We start from the raw sequence: 27,545 nt of genomic DNA, 5'->3' as shown, positions 1-27,545 counted from the left end.
CCTCTTACACAGTGCTCAAGGAAGAAAAAAAAAAACTTGTCCAAGCCAAACTCTGGAGAAAGTACCATTTTCCCTTGGCATCTTTGCAACAGTGTAAATGCCTGTGGACAGCAAGGGAGTGGATAAATGAGTATTTCCAAACTTGCTGAGTATGTGGTTCTTTTCTGAATGTCTCAGACACAGGAATCACGTGGTTTCCTGTAAACAAAAGACAAGATCACATTTCTTTATTATTCTTAAAATTTTCTATACAAATATAAAATATATATTACTCAGATATCAAAAGCAAAAAATGCAGATTTCTCAAAAGAAATATACAGACTTTGGGCAGAAGGAAGAGAGATTATGTGTTTTGCCTACTTGGGGCTAGCAGTGCTGGCTTTCCAAGCCCAAGTTGAACAGTTTGAAAAAAAAACCTCCTCTTTGGTTCCTTGGAATTTACAAAAGCTGGCAGATACTTACACGTTGCATTTTTCCCCTCCGTAATTCCCAGCATGAAGCCACCTGATGCGCTGGCCAACACAACGACTCAAACCTTTATCAGAATTGGTGTTCATTTTGCGGAATCCCGGGAAATTTTAAGAAGCGCTCTACGATCATCCTGTTCCTGTCTAAACACCCTTCGCGTTCTCTGTGTAGCAAATAAAAGGCTGAAAGCGGTACCATGACTCGGCACGTTAGGAAGTAGAAAGAGCATGACAGGAAACCTGTATTAAATACAAAGCAAGCACTGCTTTAAATACAACTACGTTAAAATTTATTTGGCGGGAATGTAAGTGGGCCATGAAGAAATGTCGGCCAGGAAGCACGAGGTTGGAACCCATCCGAGCTCCAAACAGTCCTGCCGGCAGCGGGGGCCAAAGGCCCGGCACTGTTTTGCCCCCAGGCCGATCTCCCTCCGGCGGGAGCTCGGGGAGACCCCCGGCGCCGGCCGCGGGGCGGGGCCGGTTTCACAACCTCCCGGCTTGCTCCGAGACAGCGCCGGGGGGAGAGCCGCCGCCGCCGCCGCCGCCGCCCTTCCCCGCGCCTGGCGCGGCGCCCCGCCACGGCCGGGCCGGCCGTCAGCCCGCGCGCCCCTGCGCCGCTGCCCCGCGCCGGCCGCAGGCCCCCTCGTGCCGCGCTTTCCCGCCCGCCCCGCCCGCGCGGGGCGGGGCCTGCCGGCGCTCAAATACCGGCGGAGAAGGAAGCGGGGAGGTGCCGCAGGGCCCGCCGCGACGAGCTGAGCCGCCCAGGCCCGCTCCCGGCCGAGTGAGTATCGCCCGCCCGGCGGCGGCGGGAACGGCCCGGCCCGCGCTGCCGCTCGGCGGGGACGCGGCGCTCCGGGAAGGGCGAAGGGAGGGACCCCGGCGCTGCTGCCAGCCCGCCCGGGCTTGGGGGAGGACGGGGCGGGAAGCCGGTGGAGGGAGTATCGTGGCGGTCTAGGCCCACCCTGATACCCCCCAAGACGCGGGGAGCTGGGCGGGGGCTGGGCCTGCTGCGGCGGGCCGGGCCCGCTGTCTCTCTCCGCGGCGGCGGGGCAGGCGGAGCCCCGGGCCTGGCTTACCGGTTGCTTCTCTTAACCCGCCAGTCTCCTGGCCGAAGTGAGCGGGCAGTGACCCTGACGAGGCTGCACGGGGTTTCCTTTTTCTCTTATCGATGCTGGAAACTCTTCTGCCCCCCTGCACTTCCCCCGTTTCTTTTTGCTTGCTGAATCCGACCTCGCTCTTCAGCGGTTCGGCTCTTGGGTAGTTTTTTTTTTCTTTTACTGTGTTTCCTGTTCTCCCAGTAGCTCCATCTCGGTGGTTGCTCGCTGTGCTCCGGTGGTGGCTGTCCCGCTCTTCCATTCTCGCGCTGCTCCCGCCTGGGTTGTGATTGAGCCTCCGCTCTGCTCTTTACTCCGGCCCGTCCTCCCCTGCCATAACCAAGTCGCTCTCTGCCCCCTTTTTTTCTGTCCGTGTTGCAAACCGTCGTCTTGTCCGCTTAGGTGGTATCTCATACACCATAAAAAGCTCTCACTTGTCCTACTAAGTCCAACGTCTCGGTCTCTGCTGAGAGTTTTCAGACGAGGGATATTTGCTGGGCAGGGGGAGAGTAAGGAGTTAATCCTGTAGCAGCAACTCCAGAGGGACCCATGCTTGCCTTAGCTTTTCAAGCAACAGGGATGTGGGAGTGGCAGCTACAGCAAGAAAGCAAGGCAAGAAAGGATTTAAAATAATTGCGCCATAATGTGTAGGAAGACCTAGCCATTGATACAGATGAGTCAATTCAGCGTGTTCTTTTCTCCAGTCTCCTTAACTTCCACAGAGATGTAGGTGTCTATGGCCACCTGTGAAGGTAGTGGACGCCTTGGACGCCTCTTGTTTCCCGTGAGCAGCACTCGCATTCCTGTGACCCAGGGACAACGTTTAATTCAGGGCGTCTGTCCGAAGGCTGGAGCGGAAAGCTGGGTAGTGCCGCAAGTGAAGAGGGACCGAGTGAGCAGGCCCCGCTCCTTAGAAAGGTGTTTCTCTAATGCGTGTGGTCAGGTGGTGGTCTCTTTACCTTGGAGTGGCAGTGGCTCTGAAACTGGTGGGTTTGGTAGGGGTTCTTGTCTTCTTTTAAAGCACAATATTTTGTAGCCTTAACTAAAAAAAAAAAAAAAAAGGTATAGGGCCTCAGAGTTATTTAAATCACTGAAGTCTTAGTCCAGAAAGTCCATGCTTATTCAGGAGAAATGGCAACTCTTCTTCATCTTTCTTGGGGTATCTGGGCCAAAATCTTGTTGTAGGATACTTGCTTTGTTATCTTTTCTAATTGGTTAAAATGTTAGTGGAGAAAGGAGCAAGGTGGTTCCCCAACAGGAAATTATTGTTAAGGTTTTTGGTAAAGGACTTTTGCAAAAAGTCCACTTGTGGGGAAGACTGACTGGTGTTGTGTTGCAACTTTTTGTCAGTAATCAGACTGAAACTCTGTTTTCACCTGACTGGCAGAAGTATATCTTAAACGGTATTAATTAAAAGAAAGGGGGGTGTGTGTGCATTTTTTTCCTCGGCAGCTAATTTAGATAATGAGTTTAACGCTGTTCAGGGTCGTCTTTAGGGTAGAGCTTTGCACACCTACTCCTCGTGATCTCTGTGACACTGGTGTTACACAAAAACGTGGGGGGAATGTGTTGTATAAAAAGAAACATTCTAGCCAATTGTTATTCGCTTGAGTTTCTGCAACCTTTCTCTTCCCATTTTCCTGTCTTCTTTTCTAGGTCTCTTGTCTGCCATTACAAGTAAATGACTGGCAGGGTTTAGGGACCAGCTGAGGCAAAAAACTTCTGTTGTTTACATGCAGAGTGTAACATCTGATTGTAAATCTTCTGGATAGGCTGCCCTGTACTAAGAAAGGTTGGTTTGAAAATTCTCATTTGGCTGCTCTGTTTTGGCTTACACTCCTCCTTGTTTGCATTTGGTGTTGTCTGCTGAATTTAGGAAGGAAAAAAAAAGACAGATTTCTTGGTTAGGTGGTTTTGTTGAGTTTCCACCCTCCCAATTTCTTAAAACTGGATCAGGCCGGCTGGTAATAGCACAGCTGAGACCATGAGGTGAGCTCGGTTTCTCACTATGCACTGTCAGTAGAACTGTATCTACACTCCACTAGTGCTGCTTGTGCTAATCTGGAGCTCTTGGTGTGCCTCCACCCCACACCAGGCCACTACACCTTTGGATAATGTGAGGGTCTTGTAAAGGTGCTCAGTGTGGCTTTTTATTTCTCTTGGCTCCCAAAACAGTAGGAGCTGTGATATATATGATTAGGGAAGGCTAGTGTGTGTATTTACTGAGTGTTCTCACCTGGGGTCAGCTATGCCATGTTTCTGTGTATTGTTTTTCCTGTGTAACAGGATGATAGGAGTCATCCACACTTAGCAGGAGTCTGAGGAGCTGACAGATCAAACATGTATTTTTTTTCTGTATTAAGAGTGAAAATGTTTAATCTGGAAGCAGGCAGGCGCATAAATCTAGCAACTGCCACCTTTGGAGGCCTTGGTGGAGTGTCCTGATGCTTCCCTTAGTGGCCAATCGAATGGGGAAGTAGGGACATAATAACTATTAACAGATTTATATGCTCGGTGCAAAGACTGGTGTAACTGCGAAGGAGCAGCTCCTGTGGGGGTAGGGGAATCAGCCTGGTCTACGGTTTTCTCTGCTGAAGGGACTTGAGTGCAGATGAGCAGGTTTCATTTCCACCAGTTAGCGTTTCCTCATCTAGTAAGAGAGCAGAATTTACCAGTGAATCTGGTATTTCTTTGCAAAGCACCTTCCTCTGGTTTTCTCTTGGCATAGTGTGACTCTTTGTCTGTGTCAGATTCCAGCGTTTTTATGGCTGGAATTATCTTCTTATCTGTGTACTGTGCAAAGCCAAGTACCTGCAAATATTTCTAATTAGGGAGTTGAACTCATGGCTTGGCCAAAGGTGTGAAACTCCTACTTGAAGTCTGACCCCCTGTTAGTTTTGGGTGGCTTGCTTTGGGGTTGGAGGGTGTTGCAGGGGACTGAGTTAAGCTTTAATTAAAACTCATTAGTAATGATTACAGAATGTGTATAGTTGGTGTCTTCCCTAGAGATCTTACAGGTCTGATTTTTTTTTTTCTTTGACCCAGACCAGAGAAGGAGGATAGGGAAAGGAGAGTAAAATATAAAAAGATAAGTCATGCAGTGTCCAATCTCATTCTTTAGGTTTGAAAGCAATCTGTTAAGCTTCTATGATTGCCTTGATTTGTACCAGATATCTATAGTTTACCATGTCCTGACATCCTGCTGTTACCTCAACTATATTAGGAAGTGAACAGGACTTTGTAGCTCCAGTGGTGTGTGTAAGACACCTCCTTATACCTGGATGAAAAGGCATGCATTGCTTCCTGCATGATTTTTGAAGCAGTTGCTCAAGTGTATAGTGCTGTGTTGATGTCTCTTTTGCACCTTTCTTTGCAACAGCTGCTCTAAGAATCCTTCAGTCCTATCCCCATGGCTTAAAGCACTGTTAACACTGCCTTGGGCACCTAGTAGACCAGATCCAGTCTGATGCCTTTCCTATGTATGCACCAACATGGCACTGCACAGAGGTGACAGAGTGATTCCTGGCCATGGTGGCCTTGGTTGACTGTCCTTGCTGGTGAACACGAGGGAAGGGCTATACACCTTGATACTTCCTTAGAATGTTGCTGTTTCTTACAAGAGATGACAGTGTCATTGTGGCTTTAAACTCCTCCTACCCCAGTATTTTGCTCACCACTTTCCTTTAAAATCTGAGTTTCATTCAGCTTCACTGAAGGTATGAGATGGGGAATTGGTCTGTGTTGCAATGATTACACACATGGATGTTGAATTTTTGTTTAAATGTCTGTGAACCTGTTGTGCTTCCTGGTAAAATGCTGCAACCTTTGGTCGGTTCCTAGTATGCTCTTGCTGCAGTTTATGGTGAATGGGCAGTGCCCAGGTCTCTCTAATATATTGGACTATTTCTTTCATCTTTGTAAAGGATAAATTATGTTCCTTGCCCAGTGTAACTCCTGGTCGTTTGTAGTTGTTACACCTTTAGATTAACAGCCAGGTAAAACAAAAAGCACTTGGATCAGCTAGTTGCTTTATTTTGGTTTTATATTTACTTTCTGGGATTCAACCTTAATCTCTTTCCTCCGAAGCTGAAACCAAATGTAAGGTGGTTTGCATTATTTCATGCACAGTCATGTGTTTTCTAGTAAAACTGACACTTTTTCACTGTGCTTTTAGACCTACAGCTAGAGAGCCTGGAGCAGTGTTGAGTGGAAGATAGATGCAGCATGCTGAGGCATCTTGCATAGATTTGCCTCTACAGTAGGAAACGTGTGCTCCTGAACTCAACTGTTCTGCAGTTCTTCGGTAGCAGATTCCAAATAGCTCCTGCTGTGTTTGTGAGAAGAAGAGTATTTTTTTAGCTGTGTATAATTGTGTTAAAGGTGTTTAAAAGAGGTGATGCTTTCCTTTATGTTTACGATGTTTGAGGCACTGCTGTCAAAAGGCTATCACTTGTGCATCACACCAGGCAAGCAAAACTTCCTCCTTGAGGTTCTTGAGGATGTCTGGGCTCCTCTCTTAAGGGATTCCTTCAAAATGATTTTGATTTTTCAGTGCTTTCATCAGTTTAATTATTGTGTTGGGAGTAGGAGGTTGCAATACACCGTGATAAGAGAGAATTCTCTTAAGGGTCAGTGTGTTTAGTGTAATCAAAGGGCCAGTGTCAGGCTTGCTTTCTGGGGATGGTCTCTTTGGTTGTCTGTACTGGTACATGGTTGTTTCATAAAAGGAAACATAAGAGATATTTATAGCTATGGTGCACTTGATGTTTGGGAGGAAGGAAGCCCATTTAAAATTCATTTTTATGTTTTGGAGAAGCTGTCAAATATTGAGACAGGGTTCTGTATGCTTTCAGAGCAGATAAGCATGCATTTGTCTTTGTACCCCTTCTTTCATAAATGCTTTAAGTCTCTTCATAGTGAATGTTTCAAGTCTGATAAGGTGAACAGGCTTCACTAAAATCATTGAGGTGTACCAGCTGTAAAAATTCTCTTGAAAGTAAGTTGTCCTGTGTGCTGCGCTGTTGCTTAGTAACTCCATGAGTGTCATCCTGGCTGTTGCATCAGCATGCTTGTTTTAACTAATCAGGGAGGTTTGATCAGGTTTTCTTATTGTTACTTGAGAATGTATTCTCAAATGACCCATGTTGATCCAGTATTTAAACTTTAACATTGCGAGCATCTTCATAGCTTCTGTTTTTTCAGAAAGCAGTGTAGGTATTCCTGGTGCTTATGAGTCTAGAAGAGGAATTCTTGCCTAGTCAGATGGCCTGAAGGTAACCAAAAGCAGACTGTGCTACTGTTAGTGGCCACCTGTTTCCATACAGCTGCCATCTTGATTATTTTATCAGTTTCCTACTTTGCTTACCAAACTTGCCAGTGAGGTAAAGAAAGGCATATTTACATTCCTCTGTACTGTTGGTATCAGCTGTGAAATGCACTTAATGTAATATGAAATGGCATTTGTGGTTTCCTGACTACTGGATGATCTGTGCTCATGCTGACATGTAGCAGTAGTAAAGTGATAAAACTATAAAATAAGGAGGATATTCCTTGTCCTCTAGGTGGCATGACAGTTATTGTATCCAGTCCCACTTTCTGAGGTCTTTTGGTTAGTAGTTCTTGTCAGAGCCTGTCCAAGTAGCACCTGCATCTGTCAGAGGCACTATTGCCAAGTGATAAGAGAGTCTGTCCTCCCTGCTCCAGGGCCTGAGCACTTTGTTGCTGCTCAGCTGTAAAGGCATGTCAGAGTCCATGCTGATGCCCTGGCAGGGGTATCTTCTAAATCTGGAAGCAAATCTTGCATTTCTCTGGCTTGACACTGTCACATATCGCCAGTGATGGCTGGAGTTTGTTTCAGTCCACTTAGCAACATTACTGAGGAGTTCCCTCCTCTGTCCTTCCTTTGTAATGTCAAAAGACTGGAACTGTGATGCCTCAGTCTTTCCTGTTTTCCAATCACTTCCAAGAGGCAAACAGTAAGAATATCTTGGATACGGCCTGTGACATTATTGCAGGGTTTTGTTGCAGCTGCTGGGCTGATATAGTTGGACTTGTGAACACAAAGCTAATCCTGTAAAGACCAGCAGTCTGGTGAGGGTGATAGTGCCTTTTCATTGGGGTTTTTTCCGCTTCCTCCTGACAGGTCCTTAGGAAAGTATCTTCTTAACGTTTGAGGAGGTTATGAAATGCAGGGCAGGCTTACCTGACTGGAATTACTTTGCTCAACATCAGAGCAGAAAAACTACGCTCAGTCCCAGATTCAAAATACCACCTGTGCTGTGGCAGTCAAGATCTAAATCTTGCCTCTTTCTTTCAGGTGTGGCCATGCCCAAAATATGGAGATGTGCAAATTCCATTTGGGTCCAGCTCTACTTGGCTGAATCCAAATCCCAGCTCCAAGCTTTGGGGCAGTTTGAGCTGCAGTCAGTTTCTGCTGACTCAGTTTCAGCCCAGCTGCATCTGTAGGCTGGTTTCTGAAGAATACTGAACAACGTTTTGCTGCCTCCATCACTGATCTGGTATAGAAATGGCGTTAATCAGAAGTTTATGCTTACTTTTTTTTTTTAAAGAGAATTAGTTATATGGTAGTGTTCCTTCTTACTCATTGATGTGCTGCATAGGGGCTGGGCAACAGAGCATTTTGAGCCAGATGAAAATAAAGGTTGATGAGGAAGTTTTTCTGCCTAAGAAGTCAAAGTACTACCCTGATAGCAAGAAGATTGCTGCAATTCACGTCATGAAGAATAATGTGAAACAGCAGCAGACCTCAGGGAGCTGAAATAAATCTCCAATGAAAAGGCTGATTGAAACCTTTTAATAAAGTTTTTCTTTCAGAAAGGAAAATAAAGCTTCATTATACAAACTGTAATGTATTTCTAAGTCAAAATACACATCTGAGAGTACTTAGCGTCTAGGCTGAGATGTTCACTATGTACTAAGACTGCATAAAGAAGCAATGGTAAAAATGCCCCAGATATGGAGATAGTCGGACAAGGTTCCATTGGTGTCGGGTCTTTATGTTCCATTTAGAGTTTCAGTGCCACTGAATACTGGAAGATAAATATACACTGAAACTGTTAGGGGCAGGAACTACTGAGCATGTTTCAATATTTTTTGTGTCAAAGATGTTATGACCAAACTGCTTTTTTCTTGTTTCCTTGCTGGAGCGATTGGTAGTGGCAACCTGATGCTGAAAGGAAGAGAAACAAAAGCTGACAGCCTCAAGTAATCAGTCCTGCTTGAGAGTAGCAGGGAGGGGTGGATTTTAGCAGCGTGGTGGTTCCTGACAGGCAGCATGTCTTTCTGAAGAGCCTAGCAAAAAAATCACAAGTCACTGGGGCATGGGGTCTGTCCTGTGCTGGGCAAGAGACTTGTTGGCATCTCAAAGTATTCTGCTCATGGCTTGTCAGTTTTGCCACTTCTGAAATAAAGCTATTGATGTTGTATTCTTCCTTGGAGGCAGATGCACGGAAAATGCCCATCTTTCCCCAGTTTGGAAGCTGTGCTTCCTGTGGAGGGGCAAGTCCTGAGAGACTCTAAGCCAATAGCTTTGGTATTAGCTAGATGGTACCAAACCATCACTTTGGTTTCACAGCATATGTGTGTGCATCTATGGATGCACAAAGGGGCTTGTTCAGCCCATCCTTCACCTGGCTAGTAATTTGCAATGTCTCTGTTCCCCCACCACCCTGCTTTTCTTTCCAAAGTCTAGAATCAAATTCTACTTTAGGGCAGAACAGTGGGTCTCAGATGAGCCAAATCTTGGGGCCTTCTAAGCCCTATTACAGGCTGGCATATCCTTTGCAGGCTGAATAGTGATGGGGACAGGTTTTCTGTGGTTATGATGCTGCCCTGTTTATTAATCTCAGTACTCTTTTGCGGATCAAGCTATCTTCCCATTTGCTGCTGGTTTCTCTTTTGCCTATCAAAGTCTGAAGTGCATGTGAAGTTGCTGTGGGAGTAATCGGGCTTCTTCCAAAGCTAGAGAAACATGAGGAAAAGCTCAGGTAGCTGGGCTGTTTAGTTCCTGTTGGGTTTATGGGCTAGAAATTGAGTGTGGTGGGGTGATAGGGATTCCTTTGGGAGCTTTGGGCTGTATGATGTGGGACTTGCTTACACTGTCATGACTTGGACAGTCTGACACAGCTTAGAATATCCTCAAATAAAGAACTTCATAAGTATGTGGTGATGTTTCTCTTCCTCACTTTCCAGTAATGGCTGGTTATGTAAAGCAGTTGTGTCTGTGGCAAGTTTTCAGGAAGACTGTGGAACTGAGCGGTTATGACTTGGTATGTGGATTAAAAATGTCAGATCATATCAAGTGCCTCAGTTTCCCTACCTGTAAAATGATGCCTTGTTCTGCAAAGAGCTCTCCAGCTCAACAGTGAAATGTTTGCCTACAAGATGGGTAAGAGCCACCAGGTCCAGGAAGGGGCAAATAGGCACTGTTTCATTTCTTCCAATAATGAGGTCACCCTGACTGCCAAAAATAAAGTTCTTATCTTTCAGCTGCCAGGCAGAGAAAGCCATGCACAGGTTGGAAGTTTTTTTTTCCTCTTGGTGACTGATGCTTTATTGCAGTTTCTGCTTTGAAGACTTTAATTCCTCCTAACTCAAACATGAGACATAAAGATAAGTATCTTGACAACTCGCACAACAGGTCCATTGACTGATAGTGTCTGTCCAGGTGTGTGTATGGGATGTGTCTTGGGATCCAGACAACTTGTTAAAGGAGTCAGTCCTACAGGCATGTGGCTTTGCTGCTGGAAAGAGAATGTTTTCATAACCAGACAGTGTCTGATACAGTTGAGAGTAGTAACTCACGGGTTGAGCTGTGAGGAGAGGTGAATGATCTGAGGGGAAGTGATGGTAAACAGAAGCATTATTTTCTGAGCTGTCTTGAAGATGTAGCGAAAGTGTGAAGGGACGGAAGCCGATTTGTAGGGTGGCTTAGTGCTGTTGCTGTAGGGGTTCTGGGGCCTACTCCTGTTTATTGCAGCCTTGAGAGCTATCGAGAGTTCCCCCTAACAGGCAACTGTATGCTACTGGCTGATTCTTGCTGCTATGTGGGAAGCTGATTGCAATTCCTGGGAGGTACAGCAGAACCCTCCACTGGTTTTAAACAGGTGAAACCTTGCATGCTTTGCAGCTCTAGTGTTTCCATGTGTAGCTCCCCACCTGGGAAGATAAAATGTGTGCTTGAAGTGTTTGCTCTTGAAATACATAGTATGTGGCACTGGTATGACAGGGAGAACCTAGTTTGGTCTTTCTCTAGCACAGCAATGTCCAGGGCTCCCTCTTTGCTCAAGATGGCATGGCAGCACCAGCAAGGACTGGGAGGAGTACTATACAACAGACAAGGCTTTTCCTTTGGCTTGCCCCTGCCAGAACTGCAAGAGGCAGTTCAGTGGTGTGGGAGGAGGTGCAAGTGTGGGAGAGAGCCATGGAGTGCAAATTGTCTTGCAGTCCTACCTCTCTCTTTTCTGGCCCTGCCTGCTGTTGCCTTTAGTGTTGCCACCCCTCACTAGTGGGCTGCAGCTGGGAACAGCTGCCCTGGTGAGTTCCTTGTAATGTTTAAAGGCTAATGCAACTTGGGGATGAGAGGGAAAAAACAGGATGGGGCACCAGATCTGAGGGACCTGTGTTGCTGGAGGATAGTATGTACTCTCCCTCAGAATGTACTCAGCCCCATCTAAAGAGTCGTGATTGCCTTGGGGGAAGCCTTGGAGACTTCCTTTGGGGAAAGCATCCACAGAATTCTCTCTTGTGAAAACTGGCATGTGTGTGGGTGGAATGAGGTCTGTCATTCTGCACTGACAGGTGGCTGGTGGATGTGCTCTTCTGACAGTGATTATGTTTACTTAACATATGCTTCTCCACAGTTCTGCATCCCAACACAATGTTGAGATAGAATGGATGTGCCCCATGCTGACTCTTTAGAGCTGATTTAAGGGTCCTAAACTTGTATTTAAAATACCCCCTTCTTTTTTTTTTTTTTTTTTTTTTTTTTTAAGGAAGATGGAAAGAACTGATTGACAAAACTGGTTATGGTCTTAGCTGTTGAACACTTCAAGGCATCTAGTGGTTTCGTAGAGGCAGCTGTTAATACATGAAGTTCACTTATCAGAGTGAATTGAAAGTGTGAAAAGGAATAATGTATTAAAATTAATTGGTATTTCAATTAAAAAATCATATTCCATGAAATTCATTCCAAGACTTTCAGCAGCCCTAAAGTAGCCTTAGCAAATGATCTAGTTTTACTCTGAATCTGAATGGTGTTTGTAGCCTCTATCTCCATCTTTTCTCACTCTCCAACTAGAGGTTCTTTTCACCCAATATAAGGTAACTTTTCCATCTACCAGAAAAGGCCTTAATCTGAATCTAAACCTACCAGGATTCCAAAGTCCTTAATCATTAAAAACTCCAGGTGGCATGATTACATTTGACTGTTTGGGGTTTGCTCTTTAGGAGTCCATTTTTTTTTGAGATTCAGTTAATGAATTTGACTACTTAGGAGGAACTTTGTGAATATCCAAGCCCTTTGTATTGATTCAAAGTAATTATCTAGAACTTGAGGTTTCTGGAATTACTGGTTAACTAAAAAAAAAAAAATAAATTTGCCCTGTATTGTAGTAGTAGGGAGCCATTTTGTGGTGTGAGAAATGCTTTTTTTCCTGTTCTCAGGTGTGGTTTTGACCACCCAAGAAGAACTTTATTAGCTGAGGACTAGAACCCCTCAGGGCCTTTCACTGCCTGGGTGGTGATTCTTTGATTCAGGGAATTTAGTTCATGAGATTATCATCTTCAAGCCTCCTTGTCGTAGTTTTTTACCATATAAGTACTTTGGAGTGTGATGGGTTTTTTCATTGTTCTTTTTTGTCTTATTGCTGGTTTTTTGCAAATTGCTGTGCGGGAGTGGACAGACTTGCAATTTGCAACTTGCAACTATGAAGGGTGATTTTTATGTCTGTTTAAGTAGACCTGCCCTGAGGAGTGTCTGAATTTAGAGCTGAGATGGTCCCCTGAGAGGAAGGGAAGAACCCCCCATGTATTGCAGGTCTCTTCGCCTTGCACACCCACCAACATCTCTGGGTGTAGCAGGTGTACTGACAGGGCAGAGGCTGCACAGCCCCTTTCTGTCTGCATTGGGGCTCTTGCCCAGGTGTCTTACCTGGCCAGGGCACCCAGGGAAGACCTTTCTGCCATAAGCAGCATATAAGCCTCTGCCTCTCTTTGAAAAGCAAGTACTTTGAAGTACTTTCAGAATGCAGTATTTGGGTCTGTAGAGCTATAGCCAGGCACTTTTCCTGCACATTTCCAAGAACTGATGTGAGGAACATGCACAGGCAGACAGTCTCGAGCTCCTCTTAGAGCTTCTAGTCACCACAGTAGGCTGGTGTGGATAATGCACTTGCAGAGCCTTGTGCCAAGCTGCTGTGCCCTGGCTTTCCAGGCCTGGCTGTATGGACATGCCCAGAATAGATCTGGATCTTTTTGTCTGACTTTGGGAACAGAGCAATGCGCCTCTCTTTCTTCCCAAACCGGAGTGGTCTGTGCCTCTTATTTTAAATCAGGGAGTGGGGAAAGGACAGTAGTGTGTTTCTATTTTGTCTGCCTCTCATGAGTGTTTGGACTGAACCAAGTGAGTTTCCTGGCAGTGTGAAATAATGTGACAAAAAATATAGGGCATCTGGATTTTTAAAACCATATTCTGAGCTTTCCTTGGAAAGATGTGGCAGGTAGCAAACCTCCCGAGGAAGTGTCTTGTCTTATATTTCTATTCCATCCTCTTGTTGTAAGAAAGATTATGTTGGTCCCTCTGCAGGCTGATGTTTTAGTCTATTTATTGCCAACTGTCTGTTCAACTTGCTGTCCAGAAATTTACTGGAGTTCTTATCAATGAGAAAAAGTAGGTCGTCCTAGCACAGTTTGGCTACGTTTGGGTGGAAGAGGTTTTGCTGTAGAGTTTTTGTGAGTGAGAAATTTCTTTGCTACTCAGCTAGTTTCACTAGCACATCTGGCCACTTATGTGCAACGTGCAGCTGTAGTGGCTTGTGTTGCATCACGCTTCTGCCAGAACTGCGGGAGGACATCTGCTCCTCTGCACCCATAGTGTGGTGTGAACAGAGGATGGCACAACTTGTTGTACCTTGGAAGATGGGAGATTTGTTCAGCCTGGCTATTGCCAACCCAAATTAGCCAACATAGGTTAATCTGACCAGCTGTAGAACTGTGGTCCCACATGAAGCTTTTGGCACAGGCTAGAGCTGGGTGGGGATGGCAATACTGGTAGAGCCCAAGAAGGTTGCTGTGATGAATGTGGGTTTCAAGGCAAATGGGATGTGGGCAGCAGAAGCTCAATACTACTTCAGGCTTCCTGTGGTCTAAGCCATGATGGTTCAGGAAGTGGTGTTTAACTTGGCAGGAGTTGGTATCAGAGGATATCCACTATTTACTAGTTGTAACATGAACACTGGGTATGGGCTGAATTACTTTGAAAATAAATACTATATATAAAAAACAAGAGTATGCGCAGGTTGAGGCTTTGCCTAGCCTACAGAAGTGTTGCCGATGTGGACAACGACTCCTGAGGAGTTTGCACAAAGCCAAGGTCCTGCCACAGACGTAATGCTAAATTGCCACTTTTGTCTTAATATTGGGGATTCTGTCTCAAGTTCTCCAACCTGAATTAACATCTGTCTCTCCTCCAGCAAAGTCAATCCCAGGAGAAGGGTTACCCTGATCTGTTCCAGAGCCCTCTCAGGTCCCAGAGAAGAGGACAGAGAGGACTGCTCTCTCCCCAGCCAGCACACTCTTTAGGGTAGAGGTGAGTGGAAGCAATAGGGATTTGAATGGAACAGGCACAAATGCAAAGCAGCAAAGGCTAAGCTTCTGTTTTGGGAAGCTATTAGTTTGATGTAACAATGAAATGAAGAAAAGAGCTCATGGTTAAGAGGTTGTCTGTAGGCTGTTGTGTGTCTTAGACATATTTGAGATTGTGTTTTGGTCTTGGGAGACTCCTAAGAGCCTCTGAAAAGCTGGGAAATTCATGGTCTCTTAATATTATTACTGTGGTTTCCTTCAGAGTTTTGAATTAATTTCTACTTTCACTTCCTCCCTCTTTTCCACCAGCACACTTAATTACTGTAACAACCCCTCACAACTGTGTTTTAAATGAAATAGGATCATTCATCAGCCCAGGTCTTTGATAGTTAGCAGGCCATGTGTTCAGACTCCTTGGTGCTTTCACCCCATTTTTGGGCAGACTACCTGTGTAACAGCCAGGTATATTGCCCTGGATGAAGAAGGCCTGTTGGGAAGGTAGAGCCCACTTTCAACCAGGCCCTACTCAGCAAGAGTTGAAGCCAGCTTGCACTAGAGACCTCTGTGTGCAGCTGTGGGACTGTTGCAGGATTCCTATCCTCCCCATGTGGCATTTGCTAGGTAGTCTTGTGTTATTGATGCTTGCTGTGCTGCTCTTGCACCTTTCATGCTCTGGGACTTCTTGTACCAGATGTGACTACTTGAGCCGCTGGTCTGATCCACCCATCAGCTATGCCTGACTGAATGAGGAGGGAGCACTGGGCTTCTACCAGCTCCCCTTTCCCAGTGGGTGAGGGAGGCCACACTCTGAACCATGCTCTCTGCCCTCCCTGCATGCCTCTTCCCTTGGGCACTGCCCAGCCACGAGACAGGCTGAGTGTGCACCATGGGGCCAGAGAAGCTCGTGACCTGGGTCCTGTTTTCTCCTTTCTTCCTAGTAGGCCTCCCTGGAGGCTTCGAGTTGTGCTCATGTAACTAGAAGCCTTTGATGGTACTTAGTTCAACCTTCCCTATCCCTAGGTATTTGCTGGGAAAGTATTGAAATAAGCCTAAGTATACACATGTGTATCTGTGTGGGGGCATCACACTTGAAGTCCTGCACATGTGTAGGAATGTCAGCTGGGTGTTTCATTTTGAATATACTGCTGTGCACACAGACCCAAGTAGTTCACCTGTTCTCATTAGGCACTCAGGAACTCCTCTGTGATAACACTGCTTTCTGTTCCAGCCTCTGGTACTATGAAGGGTTGTCCCTCCCTTCCCCAGCACCACCTCATTTGTAGGTTATGTCACTCCACTGTCTTCTGTATGTCTGTGGCAGGAAGGAGTTCCATGACCCTCCTTCAGGTGAAGGGCTGCCCTTCCTTCTTGCTGGGACAGTTGTGGTTTTCTCAGCCTTTTTTTATGACTGCCAGTGTGTGATGGGCAGCCCTCTCCAGAAATATGATATGCATCACTAGAAAGGTTGGGGCTTTTTTTGAGACATGGCCAGACTCAAGAGCACTGCTGCACGATGTGGGTTTATGGGAAATTTTTTTCATTTTAACGCTTTTTTTTTCCTTACTCTTTTGCAGGGCAAGTGCTTCTGGTCTGAAGCAGAGGGTGACAAGAGCTGCTCTGTCTCCGACTCCATCATGGAACAGGTTAGAGATTCAAACGTGACTGAAGTCAGTGGTTCACAGTGACCAGTGCTTTTCTTGTGCACTTGTTCCAAGATACATTGGAGGAGATAAGTCTTAATAAGTGCTGTTTCTTGTCCTTCTTGCCTTCCCCAGAATTGCTTCAGGGGCCCTCACACTGCTCTGAATACAGACAAGTGGGTGGGACCATTTAGTCTGCAAGCTGCTTCATTGTTACCTTGCAGTGTGACATTCCCCCTCTTAAACCGTAGACTGGAGATGTAGCTACAAGAGACTGCAATGTTTACTGATAAGACTACAAACTACTAAAACTAATAAATTAATAGCCACACCACTGTGATCAATTTATTGCAGTTTTGTACAATATTAAACATAATTATGAAGCTCCAATTTATTACACTTAAATCTTATTAACTAAATTGAACTGCTATTGAAATGTCTGTTGTCCCTACCCCACCTAGTGTTAGGGTACAATTAGAACCCTTTTTGCTTTGCCCTCCAGCAAGCCTTTTGAACCTAAACTTAATGACTAGTCTAGTGGGTTGTTCAAGGGGATTGCCACTGGTGCCCCAGTGAGCTTGGGTCACCAGGTGAGCTTTGCTCCTGTCTGTAAACAGCCATGCTCAGAGAGTGGAATATGGGCCTTCCGTTGATCTTTGACTCATCATATACCTGATTCTCCATTTGTTTTCATTTTTGGACTCTCCTTTTTGTTTTCTTCCTCCTTTTCTCTGCCCAGTCTCCTATGAAGTAAACAACCTGTCCTTAATTACTTCTGATATGTTTGTCCCACTTTTGCTACTGTTGCCTAGGCAATATGGTCCTGTATGATATTACTGATATGGTTATGTAGATATAGGTGGCCTTGCAAGATTCCATTCCCCAAAAGGTGCCTGAAACTCCCTTTCACTTATCAGGTTCATCCTGGTTGCACACTGATTACCCTAAGCAGCTGGCAAGACAAACCATTATACTTTAGCCTTGATTTTTCTCCCTAGTTACAATTAAGCCTAAGCATTTTCTTGTTTTACAGGCAGATGGTCTGCATACTGAAGATTTTCTTATTTTATTTCTGTGTTTATACAACATCCTGATCTCTCAGCTGCTTAACTAAAATTATTGGACAGTCTCCTGGTTTTCTTTAGAGGCCTTAGTTGGTTATGGGGCCCCACGTTCCAGTGGGACCTCTTGCTCACATCAGTCTGAGTGCCTGAGGGAGCTCCTCAGCCTAACTGATATGGGCACTCCATGCCACCTTGCTTGAAGGCGGCAGGGGGTGTGGCTGTGGAGGCAGCATGTGCCTGTTTACCGGGGGTGAATGTGCTGGTGTAGATGTTACCAGACACCATTTATCTGCCATCTCAGTGTCACTGTTCTTGTGAGCAACTGCTTGGCTCTTTGCAGAGCCCTGAACAGGTTTATTATGGAGCTAGCTGAGATCAATTCGAGGGAGAAAAAAATGTTAACCTTGGGTTTTTTTACAGGCTTATGCTGTTATCTCTGTTTCTCACCTTGTTACTGCTATGCTCTGATTACATTTAAGTGGGGAGCTGCTGGCTTCGTTATCCATAGGAAGTAGAATGCTCAGTTGCCAAATACAGGGGTAAAAACCCCCTGTCCAGACATCTACATTCAGGAGGAAGTGGGTGGGTGGTTTGTGCTGAGTACACATCTGTTTCAAGAGAAGCTCTGATCAGGGTTTCTGTCATTGTTACAGCTGGAAATGGGAGGAGAAGGTGAGCTGACTCTTCCACTACTGATTTGTAAGAACAGAGCTATATATCATTCACCATCAGACAGTTCTGTGTGGGTATACATCAAGGAGTTAATGTGTATTTGCTGAAGTCTGGTGGACTCCCTGGCTAATTCTATTCAGGATGTACAGAAGAGGCCAGAGATGTGTTCAGGGTTGGAAAACAGTGTATGGGTAGACCTTTTGAGTGGAGCTTTTCCAAGGCATGGGTTTAAGAGTGATTTTCTTATGTTTAAGATCAGTGGATCTGTCCGCATGGAGTGTGCGCTGCTGTACACCTTCCTGGAAGTGTCCTCTGACTGTAAGTTCAAAGAGCAACTGTATTCCCTACAAAGCCAGGGGATTGTGCCTTTGAAAGGCAGCTACTGCTATGATGATGAGGTGGAACTTCAGACTGATGGCAATCGGAGCGGCCACTTGCAGAATGGTGAGCTAGGTGAGTGCTTTTTTCTCCATCCTACCTGCCTCTCTGAAGGTGGTGTTTTTCTTTCCCCTTTTCCCATCTTTGTCTGTCTGTCTGTTCCGGAGGAATAACGCTTTCTCCATTGAGAAACTTCACAGTGTGGCTGGTGGTGGTGGTATTGGCTGGGATTTTAACACTTGGAATAAGACAGATAGTGCTTAGCACTGTTACCTCTCCATGGATTTCTAGAGCACCTGTCACCCTGGGGTCTTGTCTGCAGCACATCAGACAAGGGCCACAAAGCTGGTACTAATGATTGCTGTCCTTGAGGAGTGTGATATTAAGCCGTTGTTAGGCCTCACACTACTCCTCAGGCAGTATCAGTACTTGGGCTAGGATTTTGGAACGACTCTTGTTCTGGTATTTGGTGAATCCCTTTCTGATCTACCAGTGTGGTAGAAACTGTTCCTCACGTAGTTTCTAGTACTGTTTCTGCTTCATTAGCCATCTGCAGGATGGCTGTTGCTTGTTGCTGAGTATGTGTCAGCTGTCATGTTGACCTCAACCTAATCAGGGTGGGGTGGAATAGCTGCAGTAAATAGCGCTCTCTTCTACAAATATCCATAGGTCTCATGGCCCAAGTGACAATGGGAAGCTTTGCCAAAAGGAGGTAGGACAAGGGGTAATGGTTTTTAAACTAAAGGAGGGTAGATTCAGACTAGGTATAAGGAAAAAATTTTTTATGACGGTGGCAAAACACTGGAACAGGTTGCCCAGAGAGGTGGTAGATGCCCCATCCCAAGAAACATTCGAGGTCAGGTTCAGTGGTGCTCTGAGCAACCTGACCTAGTTGAAGATGTCCCTGCTCATTGCAGGACAGTTGGACTAGGTGACCTTTAAAGGTCCCTTCCAACCCAAACCGTTCTATGAGATGCTGTATTTTAGATGGTGTGTAAGAGATGGGTCCTGACAGTAATCACCTGAAAAAATCATGCACAGTCTCTCACTTCCCCTCTCTAGGCAGGGTGTTGGCTGTAGCTGTCCTGTACAAACTTTGACTGGAGATGTTCTAACCTTCCCTGCAGTGTTTTTTGGGGCAGGGTGAGGCTGCACTTTACAGATAAAAAAACCCTGTTTGCACGTCATCTCTGGTAAATGAGTTGAGCACACATAAGGGAGTTGTAGTGTGTATAGCTGTCATAAATGCATGATGATTTGGGGATGGGAAGGAGGTTGTGAATGGAGATGGGCAAAATGCTATGGGTCAGCTTACCTGCACTGAACCGAGTCTTGACTGAAGCCTGTGAACTAAATCCTGCTGTATGTGTTGGCAGTGTTTGACCCTGAGGTAAATGAAGAAGTTGTCCGGATCATTGCTGCTCAGCTTGCTGAGATTGGAGACCAGTTTGATAAAGAAATCAAAGCAAGAGTAGTAAATGATCTAGTGCAGCACTTTCTGAATGAGAATCTGTCTGGAGAGGTGAGTGAAAAGCAACCTGACTAGCAGATCCCCTTTCAAATGTTGTGCATCCTTCCTGCTGTGACTTTGAAGCAGCAATTTTGCAACTTCTGTATCTCTGCTAGTTTGCTGATTTTAATTATTGCCATATTAAATTCAGCCCAAACACCTTTGAAGATTTGTTAGAGGTGATGCTGTATCCTGTGGCAGCTGTTGCTATGCAAATTGTGGTTCCTTGGGCTCATCTCCTTTCTGCAGATAAATTGAGACTGATTGTGAGAAGCATTTTGTCCTTGTTTTTTTGGCCCAGTGGCTTATCTTTGAAAATCATCTGTCTGGTTAAGGCTTAGTGTTTGTCCTTAAGATCTTTGGACAAGACTTTGCTGAGTTCTGTATGTCTGCTGCTTGTCATGTGGGTAAAACTTGAGCAGTGTTAGTGCCAGAAGCTTGACCTGTCCTTGTTACTGAAAGCTGAAGAGACAGCAAGTTAGTGAGACCCTTTTTCTAGTGCCGTAACTGTTTAGCATAGTCAGTATTGGGAGTAGCAGTGTGTTTTGGCCTGTATGGGTCACCTGCTGAGAAGGCTTTGTTAGGTGACATCTTCACCTCTCTGATGCAGTCACTCTCCCACCAATAGATGTGATGTGGTCTCTGGCCCAGCATCTAATGTGCCTCACTGCTCTGCAAGGGCAGTAGAGTTTGAGGTCCCTTGTGTTAGACATCCCATTTTTGGCATCTTCAAGGTAACTGTGACTTCCTGGCTTGTTTGGCCTTCTCTGCCTGTGATGAAGTTTCCTATGCTCTAAAACCTAATGCTGTCTTTGAATTGAGGGTCCACCTTCTTGCTGAAAAAGTGGGATTTAATGACTTCAATCTTTTCTGGGGTTTTTGTGGTGTGGGGGTTTTCTACTAGGGTTTGTCACCTGCACAGACTGCTTCCAGCAGAGTCTGATCATTTCCTACTCCTGCAGTCTTACTTTCCACCCAGTTAAGTTTCAGGCCTTCAGATTTATTGCCTAATGCTTTGGTCTTCTGCAAGACTGAGACAAACCTGACTTCTGACCGGGTGGACCTTGCTTTTTTGCATTAGTAGTGTAGCTTAGTGGGTGCATATGCACATTGTCCCTGTTGGGAAACTGATCTTGGGAGCACTGTTTATTCCATGTTTGGACACCTTCTCGAGCTCCTCCCTGTGTGAAGACTTTTCTATGAAACTCATTTTGCCTTCTTGCTAGTCCCTGCCTAAGCTTGTACCCCTGATCATTACTGTGTTTAAGGTGGGTTGGCCTTTCCTGGGAGCCCCAGGATTCCTGTGCCATTTCAGGACTTTGCAGGCTTGGTGCAAGCCCTGGGGAGGAGGGGGGCTGCTGCACCCTGAATGTGGAGGGTGCTATCTAAATTTTCCAGTGCTGTGTGTGTTGTCTCTCTTTCTTTTTGTCTTGGGTTAGCAGCTGAACCTGGAGATAGTCATCCTTATTGCCATCCAGGGTGTGTAACAGGCAGGCTATTGTGCCTGGGAGGGAGGGGAGTGGCATCCCGTGGGGTGTTAGAACAAGCACAGCAGTTAGTAGCACAGTGCTGGCAGGCTGTGCTGAGACCCCTTTCTCCCACAGCTGTTGGGCTGAGATCCCTCTCTTCCTTCCATGCAGGAGATAACCCAGCACATGTCAGCAGCAGTGGAAGGGCTTGCACGTGCCATCCCCTCAGACATGGAACAGGAGAAGGCCATGCTGGTGCTAGCAATGGTCTTAACTAAAAAAATTGCCAATACAATGCCCTCCCTTCTACAGCGTGTCTTCCGCACCACTGTGAACTACATCAGCCAGCAGCTCCACAACTACATTGTCAGAATGGTGAGTGTTGTCAAACAGCTCTGAGAGTCATGGCCAGCCTCTTGGCTGGCCTGGGTTATTCCCAGAGGGGTAGCCTAGCTCTGAGCTTCCCATGGGCTGCTGGTTTCCCTGGAGTGATCTGGAGGTTTGACCAGAAGGGAATGCCAGTCCATGCAGACCCCTGAAGGTTGTGTGCTGAGGGAGGGAGGCTTGAGGAGGACATGTCACAGCTGCTGCCTGCCCCATTCTCAGAGCAGCCAGTGAAGAGTGTGTTTATTCTGTGGGGCAGAATAAGAAATGTGGTTGCTCCTCTTCTTCCTGTAGTCTCTTCAGGGAGCTTTGCCAGTAAGACTTGAGTTAATAGTGCCCTTGGGGAAGGAAAGCCTGACCTGAGCTCTGATAACTGGATTTCCCAAATGACTTGGGCCTGTGGTATCTGCTCTTGTCTTTCTGGGCTCCCCAGAGCTTGGCAGAACTGAAAGGGGAAAGGAATTGCCCTTGGAAAACAGCACCAGCAGAGCAACAATGAGAAATGGTCATATGGCAAATGGCAGCTCTGTTCTTGCTCGCTGGAGCTGCAGAGGCTAAACAGCTAGCAGTCAAGCCAGAGTAGAAGTTAGGGCATCTGGCTCCTGCTTCAGTAACTAACCTGTCAGGGGAGGGGAGGGGGGTTGGATGAATGGATACACACCCCACACACCCCCCACACACCCCCATTCTTAAGAATGAGAGATGTGTTGTCAGGGCTGTGAGCCTGCCACCCCGTGGAACAGTGGTGACTGTTGTGGGGTGGTGTCCCCCAGCACTGCAGAGTTGGCAGCAACACAGAGGGCCCCAGCGCACCCTGTGTCATGTGAGAGTAGGCAGGTGCCTCACCCAGCACCGCGGTTCACTGCTCGGCAGCAAGGCACGGTGTCAGTGTGAGGGATCAGTAGCTCAAGGGTGCGGAGCTGTCACAGAAACCGGTCGCTAGTGTAAGAGGCTGGCCCTCGTGCTGCCTTACTGCTGGGTGGGGCACTGACCTGGGCTCTGATGTGCTGAGCAGGCAATGGGCTGTTGGGCTGCGAGTTGTCCACCCACCTCGGCGTAGGGGCGTTGGGAGGGAGGATAGAGCTGGGCACTGGGGGCCCTTCCACCGTGTTCCCCTGGGACTTGTGGTACCAGCTGTGTCCCTGCCATTAGCACAGCAAGGGGGGGCTGAGGGGTGGCGGTGGGTGGTTTGTGGTGCTGGGGACAGGCGGGGGTGGCTGCTGTTCCCCCTGCCCAAGCTCCAGGTGGGCAGGCAGGGATGGGGCTTGCTGTGGGGGGATGGCTCTGCTGCTGTTAATGCTGGTTCTGTTTCTCTCCCTCTAGCTGCGTTAGTGAGTGCTCCAGCCTGCTGTGTGGAGAAGGAGGATTTCCAAAGACTTTTTACTTTTCTTGATGTATGCAAATAATTTTCTGGTCTTGACTTCTGAGATGCAGCTGTGAAAGGGAAGGCAGAGCTTCATAGATAGGCTTTTGTAGACTAGCACAGCAAAGATGGTAGCGTGAGCTGCATGCCAGCTCTGCCACTACCTGTAAGGGGCAGTGCTTGCCCTCTCTCATTTTACAATACTGTTTTTTTAGGGTTTTGTTCTTTTTTTAATCTTAGCAGTAGCAGACTTTGTGCAGACCCTGGCTTGTGCCTTGAGAAAATGCTGGACACAAAGCCTGACCTCTCAGTGTTATTTTTTTTTTTCTAATCAGCTGTAGCATTTTGCCTTAGTTAATTCTCTTCCCAGCCCTGCTCCTGGTGCTGCAGCTGAGCCATGCTGAGTGTTGATTGTCCCCAGGAAGGCCTCGGGCTGTAGAATGGTGGCTAATCAGCACAGGTCACCAAGGGGAGGGGCAGGGAAAATCAGGTGTAGCTTAGAGGGTAGCTGGCAGCAAGAGGGAACAACCCCAAAGGAGGTAGGGATTTTTGGCCAGGGAAGGCTGAAGTAAAGATGCTTCAGTATCAATCACCATTGAAAAATAAAACTGAAGGAGAAACTGTAAAGAAAAGGGCAGGGGTTAGGTACAGGGCAAATTCCTTCAGGGGATGCAACCTGGATATGCTTGAGAAAAATATTTAGCTTTAGAATATCTTGCTAGAAAGAGAAAGAAGGTATGAGAATACCTGACATCTCTTGGGAGTGTACTGAAAGTTACTTCTCAGGTTCAACAAACTTGGACTCAGGTTGTTTGATACGTACCTGTAATCATACACAGGGTGGCAAAGGCTTCACCTGTGATCCAGCTGCCTCAGAAGTTTTAAAATGATGTAAGTATTCTGTGGGGTTGTTTAACTTAAATAAAATTGTCAGTTCTCATGGCAATACAGCTCTTAAGAATTTAAATTTCCACCTGGATTATTTTTTTTTGGTGTTGTCAGGTTTTTTGTGCAAGTAATCATGGCATTCCTCTAATTTATTGCTGCTTAGGATGCAGCTGGCAGCAATAGAGAGACTCTGGTCCTGGCCTTGGGTCTTGCTAAGTAAAACCACCATTTTTTTTCTTTTGGTGCCTGCACTAGAGCAGGAGAGGGGGAGCATAGAAGGAGTCTACACATTGGTTTTGAAAACTGTACCATTTATTAAAGTGCAACCTGGGGGCATGGTCTTACAGCAGTGTCCCATTAGCAGAGGGAAAAAAATGTACATACCCCTTCAACTGAATATAGAACAATGAAGCTGGAAAGAACTTTCTTTTAAAGGTGGAAACACTTTTATTAACCAAATGGCACAAGAAGCTTTAGACAGTTTTTCCCAAGAGGGCTGCACTTGCATATTAAAAGGAACAATATGACCAGTTCCTTGCATAATGGGTGACTTGAGGACCAGTCAGGGTCTCTTCCCCCAGGGAGGCCTCTTGAGAACAGAATCTGAGATTCGTGCAAGTCTGTCCCTATATGCCTACACCCAGCAGAAGCCTAGTAGAAGATCTCCCCTAACATAGTCAGTCCCATTAGGCTTTCCTACCTAAAGCAAGTGGCATTCTTTTGGTCGGAGTGGGTTGTAACTTTATACTTGAATAAAAGCTTATAATGTAAGTTAAAAAATGAGGATGGACCCCCCCAAAGGTACAGCAGTAAGATGCATCCTCTGCAGCTTGTTCTGTCCAAATCAAGTGTTCATTCCCTCCCCTGCAGATACTGCAGGGAGATCAAAAGCAGCTTCCACTGGAAGCCAACAGTAGCTCCCCCACTTCTACAGCATGACCATAGACCTTTAGCTTGGAGGAAGCAAGTCAGCCTACCTAAGAGACCAAGAGAGGGTCAGCTCTAAGTAGGAAAAAAAGTGATAAAGTTACTTAAGGAGGTGGAGCTGAGTGATGTGGTGTGGTTCCCCTGGATGTACTGGTGACACTACAGCTGCCCCTTCCCAGCTGGTGCCGTTCTCCTTCCCCAGCCCCCTACACCAGACAGGAGAGTTCAGTCGGCAGCCACAAACCGAGTACCCTAGTACTCTAGTGCCTAGAGCAAGCCCCAGGGGCCCTGCTCCCTACAGGAATCAAGTAGTGGTGGCTTAAATCTCACAAACACTGCCCCCAACACCTTTTTTTTTAAGGGCAATACAGAGCTTTCACTTTGAAGTACAGATACATACATGGAGTCAAAGCAATACTGTTCTTGTAACCCTCTTAGTGCTGAAATTGAAGCCACGTTGAAGTCATGCACAGCTTCTGCCTTCATTAGGTCCTGGAGATAATGTGCCTCACCTCTCCCTGTTTCACCGGGAAACACTTTCTCCTGTTGTGTAACCTGCTGGAGTAGACACTACTCCCACTGTGTCTGTGCCTGCTGGAGACACAGGAATTGACTTTCAGTACATTTTGTGTTTGGAATCAGAGATTCTGCTGAGAACCTGGGCTCTACCTAGGCGTGACAGCTGGGGCCGTGTTCACCCCTCCACTCCCACATTTCCTAGCTAGAGAATCTAGCCATTGCACATTCCAATTCTGTACCATGGGCTTGCTCTGGCTCGGTGAATGAGAGACTGTGCTGCCAGAAGCACTTCCCTTTTTCTGTCAGAATAGCAAGATCTGCCTTACTAGGGCTTTGCTAGTACTTGCATACTGCTGTAGCTAAAATGTAGGGAAGGTTTATAACCTCAGATTATTTTGTCTACTACAATCATTAAAAAGAAAGACCAAACTTCAGAACCTTGCTTATTTAGTACTAATGAAATTTTTCATTTGTGACCATCAGAAAGCATTCATCAGTTTAAAAATACAGTCCAAAGTGTTAGCCTAGGTGTGATCAGAGCTACATGAAAAGGAAGGAAATGGGATTCTGGCACAAGAACTTGCCCTAGGCAAGAGCACTCAGCACTGTAGCTCTCACCCAGCCCTTGAGCTGCAAATGCCTGAACAACAGCCCCCAGCCAGGATGAAAAATCAAGCCCTCACAAACAGATTCTTGTAGTACTTTGCTCTCCAGAAGGCAGGTGCGACAACCAACTGCAAACACCACAACCAGCACTTCACCTCCAGCCAGAAGTCAAACTGGTGTCTAAAACAAGATGCAATACTAAACAGAGAACATGAATCACAGACTCAGAATGCCAGGTTTGAAGGAACCTTGAGGATCATCTGGTCCAACCTTTCTGGCAAAGCCACGGTCTAGACAAGATGGCCCAGCACCCTGTCCATCTCAGTCTTAACAGTGTCCAGTGTTGGGGAATCCACCACTTCCCTGGGGAGATTATTCCAGTGGCTGATTGTTCTCACTGGGAAAAATTTTCCTTTTCTGGGGAGATTCCAGTTGGACACAAGTAACTTGTGCCCATTACCCTGCATCTTTTCCATGTGACTCCTTGTAAAAAGGGAGTCTCCAATTTCTTTGTAGCCACCCTTCAAATACCAGAACGTGGTGATAAGGTCTCCCCTAAGCCTTCTCTTCTCAAGGCTGAACAAACCCAGGTCTCTCAGCCTTTCCTCACATGACAGGCTTCCAGTCCATTGATCACCTCTGTGGCTGCTGCATTGTTTGGCTCCATGCTAGGAGCTTCTGTTCAGACAGGTGAGTACCTGGAGCAGGCAGCTACTTGATGATTCACCTCTAAATGAACAGAAGACTGCAGCAAATATTGCTTTCTTGGCTCTGGTTTGTTTCACTGGGCTAAGTCTAGTATTTCAGATCCAAGTTACTTTCAGCATTTTTCACCAGCCAGATTAACACCTTGTGAACCCCTGCTCAGCATCTGCCTAGCTTGACAAAAAACAAAACTTAAAAGTTTAAGCTGCCTTCCTGTGTGTGCTCAGTAATACTCCTGTTTTGCCCTAGCTGAGCAGCTTTGCACTGCTGTGCCAGCGCCAGGCCCATAGCCTGGCTCTTCTGAAGTTTAAGGGATTTGGGAGGCAGGAGTCCACCAGGCTCTTGCAGCACACAGCTGCAACAAGCAGCTCTCAGCAGTCTGGGCTTTTATGTAACAGGGATTCTGGGTTTCAGTCTCTGCTCCCAGCCAGGAATGCTTGCTGAAGACAGACCTTGTCCAGCTCCCAGCCACAACACCCAAGTGAGCATAGCTTAGAGTTAAACACAACTGAAATTTTAAGTTGCACCTTGACAGCTCCTTATTTAGCATGCTACCCACTACAGTTCCTTTTAACACTTTTTTTGTAGCTCCAGTCCGCTGCTGGTTTAGCATCTCAGCCTTAGGGTGTGCTGCAGACAAGAATAAAGTGAAGAAAGAATGGGTCTAAGGTAGATATTTTGTTAAGGTAGAGGCCACTCAAGGACAGATATTGAGGCACTTCTGGGAAGGGGATAAGCAACACACGTGAGAGTAAGTCTATATGCCCTTTTGTAAGTATATAGCTACTGTCTTTTCTCTGCTGGTGCAGAGATCCACTAAGGAGAGGTTGCATCACATGGTTTGGGGTAATTAGACCCTGCAGTTTCAGATTACTTAATATACTTGAAGATTTGGGGGGGGGGGGAACCCTTCCATTTTCTAATTCTCATCTGTAACAGAGCAAGCAGCCTGGCACTCATTTCTGTAAGAATGCTATCATCTGGGCTTATCTGCCCCTTGGTGACATCACAGGGCCTGTCCCAGCTCTGACTACAGG

General features: G+C 46.3%; 1 protein-coding gene across 2 annotated transcripts; it reads left to right on the top strand.

Annotated features, from left to right (window-relative positions):
* Positions 1–1,145: 1,145 nt before the first annotated feature.
* BID (BH3 interacting domain death agonist) lies at positions 1,146–27,253 on the top strand. 2 transcript variants are annotated; one of them, XM_074902166.1, is made up of 7 exons: positions 1,146–1,248; positions 14,272–14,387; positions 15,958–16,026; positions 18,014–18,212; positions 19,514–19,659; positions 21,288–21,491; positions 22,824–27,253. In XM_074902166.1, exons 3-7 carry the CDS (start codon positions 16,018–16,020, stop codon positions 22,830–22,832), a joined length of 567 nt encoding a protein of 188 aa, XP_074758267.1. In that variant the 5' UTR covers positions 1,146–1,248; positions 14,272–14,387; positions 15,958–16,017; the 3' UTR covers positions 22,833–27,253. The 2 variants fall into 2 exon arrangements, with proteins under 2 accessions (XP_074758267.1, XP_074758268.1); XM_074902167.1 differs by lacking the exon at positions 14,272–14,387 and having other exon boundaries at positions 1,185–1,248.
* Positions 27,254–27,545: the final 292 nt, after the last annotated feature.

Source organism: Athene noctua, chromosome 3 (genome assembly GCF_965140245.1).
Source record: "Athene noctua chromosome 3, bAthNoc1.hap1.1, whole genome shotgun sequence".
Lineage (NCBI taxonomy): Eukaryota > Metazoa > Chordata > Aves > Strigiformes > Strigidae > Athene > Athene noctua.
This window is presented reverse-complemented; position numbering and strand designations above follow the sequence as displayed.

Excerpts from the sequence above, each read along its gene's own strand:
- BID (XM_074902166.1), top strand. Across the intron at positions 18,213-19,513 it reads CTTGCAGAATGGTGAGCTAG|TGTTTGACCCTGAGGTAAAT; the intron begins GTGAGTGCTTTT and ends ATGTGTTGGCAG. Across the intron at positions 19,660-21,287 it reads ATGAGAATCTGTCTGGAGAG|GAGATAACCCAGCACATGTC; the intron begins GTGAGTGAAAAG and ends CCTTCCATGCAG.